The sequence below is a fragment of the Bufo bufo genome, chromosome 11, assembly GCF_905171765.1.
Source record: "Bufo bufo chromosome 11, aBufBuf1.1, whole genome shotgun sequence".
NCBI classification, from domain to species: Eukaryota; Metazoa; Chordata; class Amphibia; order Anura; family Bufonidae; genus Bufo; species Bufo bufo.
Window position 1 is genome coordinate 80,270,926 of NC_053399.1, and position 12,386 is coordinate 80,283,311.

A 12,386-nucleotide genomic window follows, 5' to 3' on the forward strand; every position below is an offset into this window, starting at 1 on the left:
AGTCCCCTCCCAGCTCATCTTTCCCATGCGCTTAATACCTCCCACCGCTAGGTGTCTCTGTGACACTTATGAGCCCTCTTTCCACGCAGTGCTGAGGCGCTCTATAATAGAACGTCAGGCGTACTCTATCGTCCGCAGTTCCGAGTGACGTGTTTCCGGTGCTTCTTGTGCTGAGCTCAGCTGTGGAGGAAGATGGTTCTGCTGGAGAGTGAGCAGGTGAGTGGCGCTGTGTGAGCCGGGGCTGACATAGCCCCAAGTAATGGATAGCTGGGGGTGTATCTTAGAGGGTGAGGACTGGACTCCGGGGCAGGACCCTGATCCCTCCTGGTGCCATATGTAGTGGGGCCATGTCACTATATAGCTAGAGGTGGGGGTGGTGGGTGGGACCACCAGAGATCCCTGGAAAGAAGGGGTGGACATGCTTGTAAATATTAGCTTCCATTGACTTTGATGGCAACCCCCACAACAGAGCTCACCAATCATAGTTATGGGGGTATCTGTGCCCTCAGTGATGCCATCTACTGGTGAACCCCACAAATTGGCCTTGTTCTCGTCCAGGACCCGGTGCCTGCCATCGGAGGTATACACTTTCCGCGTCACCTACCGCAGCCTTGTGTTGTTCGGATGGTATGGTGATTTATACCGGCCTGACAGAGACCAAGGAGCGTATGGGTAAGGGCTCATGCATCCCACTATGTGTATTTTGCAGTCCGCATCCGCCAAAAAAAAAAAAAGGATGATGTCTGTGTTAAATCTGTATTTTTTCCGGATCTATTATAACAATGGCTGTCCTCGTCCACAAAACAGACAAGAATAGGACATGTTCTAGTTTTTTGGCGGAACGGACATACGGAGTGCACACAGAGTAATTTCCGTTTTTTACGTCCCCGTTGACGTGCGCATGAGCTCTAAGTTTAATGTATATGCCGGCAGCTGTTGCCAGACCCTTGTGACGTCACCACTGCCTTAGTTTGACAGTGAGTGGTTCGTTGCAGCGGACAGTCGGTGTCACCAGTTGCCTGACTCCCCCAGTACGTGCATGTGAGGGTGTTATTTTGGCCAGTTACTAGGTTGACAGGACGCTGGGTCCTGGATTCCCGCATTTGCCTTTTGTGAGATCGAGGATACACAGCAGTCTTGACCTGGATTCTCACTTATGAATTTCTTATGCAAGGTTATTTACCTGCTTTCCCGATCATGTGATTTGTCCCATGTGACCATCTATGGGAGGCCGTTACTTACACAAGGACATGCGCACACCGACCGGAGGACGGGCTTGGCCATCTTGGTTGTGGTTCTGGGTTTGTCTCTCTGCGCACGTAGCGTCGCGAGACTTCTGTTTCTGACGCATGCGCAGAGAGGGAACAGGGACGCCGCCAGGGACCGTGGGGCCGGCGCGACACGGCGCACCAGCTGATTGTGAGTTTTAACGTGGTGATTAGGGACAACACACCTGCACTAATGAAGAGTATTTAGGGTTCATGCCCCATATTATACACAGTATGAATTATTTTATACATTTAATGTATGCACTGTATTTTGCAACACTGCGGCATAATATATGTATTCTGTTAAATATAAAGAACCACGTAATATATGAATTTTCTTGTACATGGATCAATTGGTTTAAATTGAATTGTGTAATTGATGCACCTTTAAATTGCATGTTTGCAACACATATGCACATAGCTTGAGAAAGACAGCAACAAGCTGTTGAAACGTCGCTGCTGACTCTGGAGGAATAAACTTCACATTTTGCTGAAAACCTTGGTGTGCTGCTGGCCTTCCTTTCGTCTGTATACTACTTTGGATCCCGGTGCTGATTCACACTGGCCTGACCTTGCACCCGCCATTGACAGAGTGCTGCATCCTCATTTTTTCATATTCTATATATTAAACATGGCGCTTTGCCTTACCCACCCCTCAAGCTTCAAGGGGATGTCCAGTTCTGTGATATTGTTGACCTAACCTCAGTGTCAGAGGATTTGCTGGCCGCCTGCGTTTTTTCTTGCCTTGTGGAGGGGGGGCGTTTTTTGCATGCAATAGACAAGCGTTTATTTTCAGACATTTAGCCAACACGTTCTTTCTAGGGGAAAACCCACCATAAAGAAAATGCTTGTGGTAAGACACAGAGGGGGTCATTTACTAAGACCGACTGTGTACGCGCTAGTCTTTGTAAGAAGCTACACCGGGGTTATTAGGAGATGCACGCCTCTTTATAAATGGCGTATTTCCTGCTGTCCGTGCACTAGGGTTGTCAGATACCAAAATCTTGATTCCATAAAAAAGTATTGCGATATTCGATACCACGCCACTCTACCTCTGACAGGGCGCTGCGATCAGTGGCAGTTAACCCCTCAGGTGCTGCCCGCAGCCCGCCCAACCCCCATGCACTTCTTTAAAAAAAGGCAAGGGTGTAAGAGTTTCAAATTTTATTGCAAAACAACACTTGAGACAAAATCTGAAAATTGGGGTGGAGCCATAGCAAATTAACTCTGTGTGCAGAAACAAAATGCAAAAAAATTGCGCATAAAAAGCAGGTGCCAAAAACCCCCACAAGCGCTGCTGTTTTTTTTACAGGTACGCCAAATGCTGGTGTACAAGGATCCTTAGGGTAACTGTACACGGTGCATATTACATGCACATTTTCATCAGCAGCGTAAGGTCTCCTTCAGACGGCCATAGTGTTTTGCGGATCCACAAAACACAGATACCGGCCGTGTGCGTTCCGCAATTTGCAGACCGCACATGGCCACAACCATAATAGAAAATGCCTATTCTTGTCCGTGGAACGGAACCACGGATGCGAACAGAACACGGTGTGCTGTCGGCATCTTTTGCAGCCCCATTGAAATGATTTGCGGAACGCGTGCGGACCCGTTCATATGGCCGTTTTCCATGGTGCAGAAATTGAACCGCACTGCAGATTTTTAAATTTTCAGTTTGGTGCAGATTTCATTCTTTGCAATGCGAATTGTGAAATCTGAGGCAAATCCACAAATAACACATGTGGCGTTTGGTGCGGAAAAGCAGTGAAAACCATACAAAGATTGGATGGTAAATGTGAACTCCAATGCGGTGTTGCTGCTTATAATTGCCATTCTGACTCATAGGGGGTCAAATATTAAGACTGCCGCTCTGAATACCCCTTTAGCTGACGGTGTATGCACCGTCTAAATCTACGTCCGCTTTCTTGCATAGATTTAGACCATTTTCTACGCCTAAAACTGGCATAGAATATGATAAATGGGACAGGCCTGTCGGCCCTTCCCTGCCCACGCACCCTCTTTTAGACTTGGCATGAGCCCCTTTCACCCCATACAGAATACTCTTCTCGGATGGTCGCATCAGATGCTGTTCTGTAAAGCTATTTGTGGAAAGTGACCTGCTCTGTGGTCTCCTGCTGGACCTCGTGGTCCCGATGCTTCCTCAGTCTGACCCCTGGATACATATATACTGTTAGGCTTACTTATGTATCAGTATGAATTGTAAGTCAGATGCTTACAATTAGTGCTGCAGTAAACGATTATTTTAAATATCGAGTATTCTACCAAGTATTTTTACGATTAATCGAGTACTCTAATAAGAAAAAAATTAATTACAGTAATACTGTTTTCCTTTATAAAAACTCATTAGTCCCCAACCCCCTTGGTTCCCCCAGTGCCGTCTGCTCTCCCCCCGTCCCCTCACTGCACAGGGGTCACCCCACTGCTCCCCAGTAATCACAGCAGTACTACCATAGTGTTGGCATTCAGGAGCCTTGGAGAGCCTAGTGCTGCTGCCACCCAGCTTTCCCAGGCACATATCTCTCTCGGCTTCCTACCTGTGTCTATGGTGGAGCGGTCCCTGGCCAATGCCTCCTGGTGCTCCCCGGCCTCCAGCAGCTCGCCGGTATCCCGGTGCTGCCAGTTCTTCCCGGGCACACACTTGTCAGCCAGCTGCTTGAGCTGCACACAGGTCCGGCGGGACAGGTGCCCCTGGCACAGCCGGCAGCGCTTCCTGGGCTCTCCCCGCAGACAGGGCCAGCAGTACGTGTGCCCGCACAGCACAGTGACCGGGTCCGGCAGGAAGCCGCCACAGCCCGGGCACCGCAGCACACACTGCGCTTCCTCCCGCACCACGACCTAGCCCCGATACTACCGCAACAGAGGCCACGGAGCGGTGAGTGAGAAGCTTCACTTCACTCACGCTCCGTGGTCACATGATTTAAACGAATCCTCGATGCAGGGGAATTGCATTGAGTTATTGTTGCAGCCCTACTTACAATATAGCCCGCCAGGGCCGATTAGTAATAATGAAAGAAATAATTTCCCTAAATGTAATTTTATTGCAGTTTTTGACTGAGCTGACGCGTCTGTTCCAGAAATGCCGAACAAGCGGAAGTGTCTTCGTCACATTAAAGAAATGTATGTATGTTCTCCTTTAGTACTTATGAAAGCAATAAGTTGTACAAAATGTTAAAAAAAAAAAATAAAATTGTGATTGGGCTCTGGAGTAGAAGGCTAGCTTCACACTAGCGCTAAGGATCTTCCAGCATTGCCGGAAGCTTGAAAGTCTCCTCCGGCCCCATTAACCAGCAGATATCCGGCTGCAATCCGGCAAAAATGCTGAGGTTAATGAGGCTGGATGCAGAGAGATCCCTAGTGCTAGTGTGAAGCTAGCCTTATACAGGCTGTACCTTTAAAATGAGGCTTCTTCCACACCCAGATTTGCTCTAGCAATACTGCCAAAAAAAAAGCCATAAAAACCGCTTCCTTTTTTTGGGTGTATAACACTGTGTGACTCAGAGGGTGGTGTCGCACACATCTTTTTGTGGTAGTTTTTGGTGCCTTTGTTTTTTGAGCCAAAGCCAGAAGTGGATCCAGCAAGGAGGACTTCTGCTTCTCCTTCCTGATGGATCCACTTCTGGCTTTGGCTCATAAAACTGCCACTAAAAGCTGTGTGTGACGCCACGCTGAGGAAATCTTTCAAACCTTCTGGAGTAGGATGCACATTAATTAACATGTCCACTTTGGGCTCATGTGGAGACTGTGCCGTTAAAAACCGCAGACAGTCGTACGGCAAATTGCTTTGACATTCAGCCTGTACTAGGCAAAGCACATACATCCCAGACGTGCTGCACATGTGCTTGCCGTATGCCAGTTTGTGGTAAAACCATGGGCAGTTTTGGCCACTTACTTGAGTTCCGTGAGTTATATGTTGCCACATTCTTCACAGACGATGGACGGACAAAGCCGGTTCCTAGTAAGGGCCATTCAGAAACCTTCGAACCAGCCGACAATAAATGTCTTTTGAGAGCCACAGACGGGAAAAAAAAGATCAGCACCGTGGTGAGTGGCCGGGCAGTAGAAGGGTTCCTCTAAATGTCCACCTAAGCTCATTGTGCGTCTTCTACCTCTACAGGTCAGTTCCAAAGACGTAAACAAGTTCCAGATGGTAAGTGCTCCTTCTAGAACGAGAAGACCATCAGATGTCTATGTTCTGTATTCTAGGATAGGTAATATTTTCTCCCTCTATTTCAGGCTTACTCCAACCTACTCCGTGCAAATATGGATGGACTGAAAAAGAAGGACAAGAAAAGTAAATCGAAGAAGAGCAGTGCCGCCCAGTGATGGACTTGGACTCTTTTTTGCTATAGACGAGAGCAGTGAGAGAGCACAGCCTATCTCTATATTACACCTCAGACCAGACGTAACTGGTGGCAATGATGGGTCCATCGACGTACATTGCTCTGCTGCTGCCGTCTGTTATATTTTCAGATTTTTAAATTTTATTTTTATTTTCTTTTGTAATTGGAAAACAGTTTCTTTGGGTTTACTGTACAGATTGTCCGGTTAGGACATACATTTGTTCTGTCATTAAAATTATACTGAAGTTAGTGCTCTGGTACCAGCACTCAGCCTGCTACAAACAAGACTTACTGAACCCAGTCTAGAATGAGCCCACGGTTGGCAGCATGCTCTGCACAGTGTCCACCCCTAAGTACAGAAAGATGGGTCTTGAGGACTAGCTAGGAGCATCAGATGCCACATGTTTTGAAATAGAGAAGATTTTATCCCCCCCCCTTTAAAGGGTTCTCTGCATATGATGCACTCCTGGCTTTGGCTTCAAAAAACGAGAACATGGAAACTAAGCTTAAAGAAACCCTCACAAGCTGGTTTGGTCATCTTTCGGGAGGACCTTATATGTCTGTGCATTACATGGGCAGCCCAGTTATAGCAAACCCTTGCTCCTCGGCAGGCACTAGCTGATTGTAAGTTGTCTCACTGCTGGGAACCCCAGCAATCGGCTTATTTTCAGAGACTCTTCTAACCGAGAAGCAGTCAACACCAGTGGAAAGTCCACGTCCTCTCACTAGACATCATGATTCATCAACGGTTATATCTGCTCCATACAGTCTGACATGTTATGGCTTTGTATTTATACTGCTGTTAAAAAATATATATTTAAAATAATTTACACCTGAGAATACTTGTTTTAGCAGATGAAGGTTCAATATAACGCCAGTCCTATGTAAATTTATTATATGTGGCTTTTTATATAAGCTGTCCTTGAGGTCCCTCTGTGGCCATCATCCAGCATGCATTCTTGAGCTGGAAAACTCATTTAACTGTACAATATTGGTAGTATGTTAGTACAAGTAAAATCAAAAGGTTATAAATACATATAGAAAATTATTTTTACCTATTTTTGTGGTTACCTGGAGTTTTAAAAAAAAAACAAAGTTTGCACTAACTTGTCAGGACCATAATAGTCATTTCCCAACTTGCCCCTAGTTTCAGATCTTTGTCATAGGTTTGTGCCCCTCCCAGAGAGACGTGCAAACTGTGAGGTCTGTGTGTCCAGGATGCTGCTGCCTTCACTAGCTCTCTGGCCTCTCATTCTACAGCCCATGAGGGATTTCTTCTCCCTTGAGCTGACAGTCTGTGATGCTGAGAAGTCTGTTATGGCTCCAGTTAAAACCTCAATCGTGGAGAATTCTAAAATGCTGACCGTAAATCCTACTATGAGTTTTTAATGTTGTCGTTGAATCCTGGTGGATATTCATGTGGAGGTCTCATTTGCAGAGGGGGGCAGCAGTGGCCACGGACACACCAGAGCCGGGAACACACTTCTTAGGGTTGTGCTTGACTAACTCAACTAAAGGGGCAGATTTACTAATGCAATTCTGCTTAGGCCTTGTCAGAAAATGTGCCAAACATTGGTGCACGACGTTGGATCGAGTTTAAAACTGATTTACGAAGCGAATGCGGCAAAAATAGTAATCCACAGCACTTCTCCTGTTTTTCATTTCTCAAGCTTGACGAGGGGGCGCGGCACAAAATAAGGCCTCATGCACATGAACGTATTTTCTTTCTGGGTGTTTATTTTTTTTGGCGGACTGTATGCGGAACTATTTATTTCAATGGGTCTGCAAATTATTATTTTTTTTTTTTTTTACTGTGTGTGCGCGTTCAGTTTCCGTATTTCCGTTCTGCAAAAAAAATAGAACAAGTCCTATTATTGTCCTCATTACTGACAAGAATAGGACTGTTCTATTAGGGGCCGGCTGTTCCGTTCCGCAACATACGGAATGCACACGGACGTCATCCGTATTTTTGGGCGGCCCTCAAAATATATACGGTCGTGTGCATGAGGCCTAAGCCAACCAATACTTGGTGTAATGTTAGCAAAGGTGTCCAGGTTTATCATACAGCATGAGCCACTGTGATAATTCTGGTACATCTTTAGTCTGTCTTAGTTTATATCATCTACATTTTAGAGAGGATTAGTAAATCTGCCACAGAATATTTTTTGGAATTTTTTTTTCCCACTATGGAGAGCTCTCTGAGAAATTGGCTGCTTGCCCCCCTCGTCACACTCTGATCAGCCCTGTACATCCTCCATCCTCCTCTTTGCTGCTATCTCCAAAGCTTTATTCACATGGCAGTGTTCTGATTAGTATTTAGCATCAGTATTTATAAGCCAAAACCAGGAGTGGAGCCTACAGAGAAAAAGTATGAGGGTATATTACCACGGCAAAAACTACAGCAGTTTCTTCCTCGGTTGTTCACTTTAGAGGCCACAGACTTGTTCACGGCTTAGCTTGAATTGAACTAAGCTGCAAGTGGACAGCTGCTGTGGTTACAAGCAGTGGCTGTCCGCCCCAAAAAGGGACATGTCCCTTTTTGGCACTGTACTGACTTTTTAAAGCAGGACGGCAAACTGTGAGGCTGCCTCCGATTATGAAGAATGGGAGGCAGAACACATGCAGCTATCCGAATTTTGGTGCTATGTTTGCACCAATGAAAAAATTGTATCTCATTGATGTTTTGAGATTTGGGGAGATACTGGCTCTCCTTAAAGGGGTATTCCGGTTTTAACAAGTTATCCTCTATACCAGGCATCCTCAAACTGCGGCCCTCCAGCTGTTGTAAAACTACAACTCCCACAATGCCCTGCTGTAGGCTGTTCGGGCATGCTGGGAGTTGTAGTTTTGCAACAGCTGGAGGGACGCAGTTTGAGGATGCCTGCTCTATACACAGGTTTTGTGACAAAGACCGTCGTAAAACCCCCACTGTGTGTGAGGCCTTCTCGAAGGACAACAGGGGCGTACTATTATTTGTGCAGTACAAGGACGGACACTGTGGATAGGGACTTTTGTGGATGTGGGGGTGCTGGAAAAGTGAGGAGTCAAAGATGGCTGGATGTTCCACGAAGTCGGGGCTGGGGGAAGTCATCATGGAGGTCCGTGGTGGATAGACAAGAAAATGATTCTGATCAGGGAAGGCGTTTCTTGTGAGCCACTGGATGTAGTTCTACTATAATTATGTCTGTGGTCTGAAAAAACCCTCTGTGGTGGTAATATTGGCCTTTTGTAGAGTGGTGTTTATTAGGGTTGAGCGAACCTGAACTGTAAAGTTTGGGTTCGTACCAAACTTTTCAGTAAAAGTTCGGGTTCGGTGTTCGGCGAGTTAATGGCGCTTTTTGAAAGTCTGTTAGTTAGTTATCCGTCAGTTAGTTAGGTGGGCAGCGGCGGCCATTTTATGCAAGTTCAGTGCATCAGCACAGCATATGTGCATTTGTGACATTCAAATCCAAGCTTGAAATACTGCAATTATATTCTTGGTTTAAAAAAAATCACCCATTTTTGGCAATACCCTACATCTGGGGCCTTTTCAGCATTTGTCAGTGTGAAATACAAGCTTGAAATACTGCCATAATATTCTGGGTTTAAAAAAATACTAAATTTGCAGCCTTTGCTGCATCTATCAGTGTGAAATACACGCGTTAGATACTAATGTTATATTCTGTTATTAAAAAAACACAAATTTTTGGCAAAAAACTAAATTTGCGGAGAATGAGGAGAGTGTCAAATAAGGGACGTGGCTCAGGTCGTGGTGCTGCTGGTGGAGCTCCTGTTTCAGGGAGAGGACGTGGTCGATCTGTGCCAGCTACACGCACAAGTGAACCCCCTTAACCCCCTTCCTCAGGTGCGAGTAGGCGACAAAGCCTGCAGCGGTATTTGGTTGGGCGTAATGCGCTCTACGAATGGTGAGGCCAGAACAAGTACAGGCGATAGTAGATTGGGTTGCTGGCAGTGCCTCCAGTTCCTTCACATTTTCTCCCACCCAGTCTCCTGCTGAAAGATCAGAGTTGTCAATCAGTCTTTCACCTCACCCCCTTGCAATCAGCCAAGCAGTCTGAGCCCCAAGTCATGCAGCAGTCTCTTCTGCTTTTTGATGACTCTGTTAGCAGGGTTTCGCAGGGCCATCCACCTAGCCCTGCCCCAGAAGTGGAAGAGATTGAGTGCAGCGATGCCCAACCACTTATGTTTCAGGATGAGGACATGGGAGGACCATCGCAGCACGTCTCAGATGATGACGAAACACAGGTGCCAATTGCTGTGGCTTTCTGCAGTGTGCAGACCGACAAGGAGGGCAGGGGTGAAGACTTGGTGGAAGATGATGTGGAGGACGATGAGGTCCTTGACCCCACATGGAATCAAGGTCACGCGAGTGACCTGTCTAGTTCGGAGAAAGAGGCGGTGGTCGCACAGAGCCACCAGCACAGCAGAAGAGAGAGCAGGGTGCAAAAGCGGAGCGGCCGTCCCCTAGACAGTACGCCTCCTACTGCCCACCGCAGCAAGGGACCAAGCACACCAAAGCCAGCTCCAAGGAGTTCCCTGGCGTGGCAGTTCTTCAGACAATGTGCTGACGACAAGACACGAGTGGTTTGCACGCTGTGCAATCAGAGCCTGAAGCGATGCATAAATGTTCTCAACCTGAGCACAACCTGCATGATATGGCATTTAAGTGCTAAGCACGAGCTGCAGTGGAGTAGACACCTCAAAAACCAAGAAAGGTCTCTGGCTCCTCATGCTTCCTCTTCTGCTGCAGTCTCGGCCTCTTAATCCACCTCTGGAGTGACAGTGCCACCTGTCACCCCACAAACAGAGGATCTCCCAGCAACACCACCACCTGGGTCACCAAGCATCTTCACAATGTCCCACGGAAGCGTTCAGCTCTCCATCTCCCAAACGCTGAAGAGCAAGTACCCACCCGCGATCCCTGGCCCTGAATGCCAGCATTTCAAAATTACTGGCCTTTGAAATGCTGTCATTCCATCTGGTGGAGACGGAGAGTTTTAAAGGCCTTATGGCGGTGGCTGTCCCACAGTATGTTGTGCCCAGCCACCACTACTTTTCCAGACGAGCCATCCCTTCCCTGCACAACCAAGTAGGGGACAAAATCAGGTGTGCACTGTGCAACGCCATCTGTGGCAAGGTCCACCTAACTACAGATACGTGGAAAGCACGGTCAGGGACGTTAAATCTCCATAACAGCACACTGGGTAAATGCAGTGGCGGCTGGGCCTGAGGCGGATAGCAGTTTGGCGCATGTCTTTCCACCACCGAGGATTGCAGGGCGCTTCAGTTTGCCTCCTGTTGCTTCCTCATCCTCTACCGCCTCCTCATCCGGTCAGCGTAACACCTTCTCCACCAACTTCTGCACAGCCAGGGGTAAACGACCGCAGGCAGTTTTAAAACTTATCTGTTTGGGGTTTGCAGGAGCTGTGGACGGGCATGGAACAACAGACCGATGAGTGGTTGGTGCCAGTGAGCCTCAAGCCCGGCCTGGTGGTGTGCGATAATGGGCGAAATCTCGTAGAAGCTCTGGGCCTAGCCGGTTTGACGCACATCCCTTGCCTGGCCTGTGCTGAATTTGGTGGTGCAGAGGTTCCTTAAAAATTACCCCGATATGTCAGAGCTGCTGCATAAAGTGAGGGCCGTCTGTGCGCGCTTTTGTCGTTCTCACCCTGCTGCTGCTCGACTGTCAGCGCTGCAGCGTAACTTCGGCCTTCCCGCTCACCGCCTCATATGCAATGTGCCCACCAGGTGGAACTCCACCTTGCACATGCTGAACAGACTGTGCGAGCAGCAGCAGGCGATAGTGGAGTTTCAGCTGCAGTACGCACGGGTGAGTCGCTCTGTGGAACAGCACTACTTCACCACCAATGACTGGGCCTCCATGCGAGACCTGTGTTCCTTGTTGCGCTGTTTCGAGTACTCCACCAACATGGCCAGTGCCGATAACGCCGTTCTCATCGTTACTATCCCACTTCTACGCCTCCTTGAAAAACCGCTCCTGGCGATGATGGAAGAGGATGTGGCACAGGAGGATGAGGAGGAAGAGGAATCATTTCATAGGGTTTCTGGCCAGTCATTCACAAGTGGCTCTGAGGGTGGATTCCTGCACCCACAAACGCCAGGTACACAATTGTCCAGCCAGGGCACAGTTCTGGAGGATGAGGAGATGGAGGAGGAGGAACCGTGTTCACGGCAGGGTGGCACCCAAACCAGCTCATGGCCATCACTGGTGCGTGGCTGGGGGGATACAGAGGACAGCTTGTCGTTGCCTCTGGGCAGCCTGGCACACATGAGCGATTACATGCTGCAGTGTCTCCGCAACGACCGCCGAGTTGCCCACATTCTAACTTGTGCTGATTACTGGGTGGCCACGCTGCTGGATCCCCGTTACAAGGACACGTACCGTCCTTAATTCCGTCACTGGAGCGTGATCGGAAGATGCGCGAGTACAAGCGCACGCTGGTAGACGCGCTGCTGGTGGCATTCCCACCTGACAGTGGGGGCACAGTGGAAGCACAAGGCGAAGGCAGAGGAGAAGGAAGAGGTCGCCAACGCAGCTGGGGCACCGTCAGCACCTCAGAAGGCAGGGTTAGCATGGTGAAATGTGGTAAAGCTTTGCCAGCACGCCACAACAACCAGCACCACCAGCTGATATGGAACGTCTTAGCAGGAGGCAGCATTTCACCAACATGGTGGAGCAGTAGGCGTGCACACGCCTACACGTACTGAATGACGGGTCTGCCCCCTTCAACGTCTG

General features: G+C 48.2%; 1 protein-coding gene across 1 annotated transcript; it reads left to right on the top strand.

Moving 5' to 3' along the window:
* The first annotated feature begins 130 nt into the window (after window positions 1–130).
* SRP14 (signal recognition particle 14) lies at window positions 131–5,879 on the top strand. The gene is made up of 5 exons (XM_040412820.1): window positions 131–216; window positions 4,334–4,406; window positions 5,218–5,330; window positions 5,404–5,436; window positions 5,523–5,879. Exons 1-5 carry the CDS (start codon window positions 193–195, stop codon window positions 5,610–5,612), a joined length of 333 nt encoding a protein of 110 aa, XP_040268754.1. The 5' UTR covers window positions 131–192; the 3' UTR covers window positions 5,613–5,879.
* The last annotated feature ends 6,507 nt before the right edge of the window (window positions 5,880–12,386 follow it).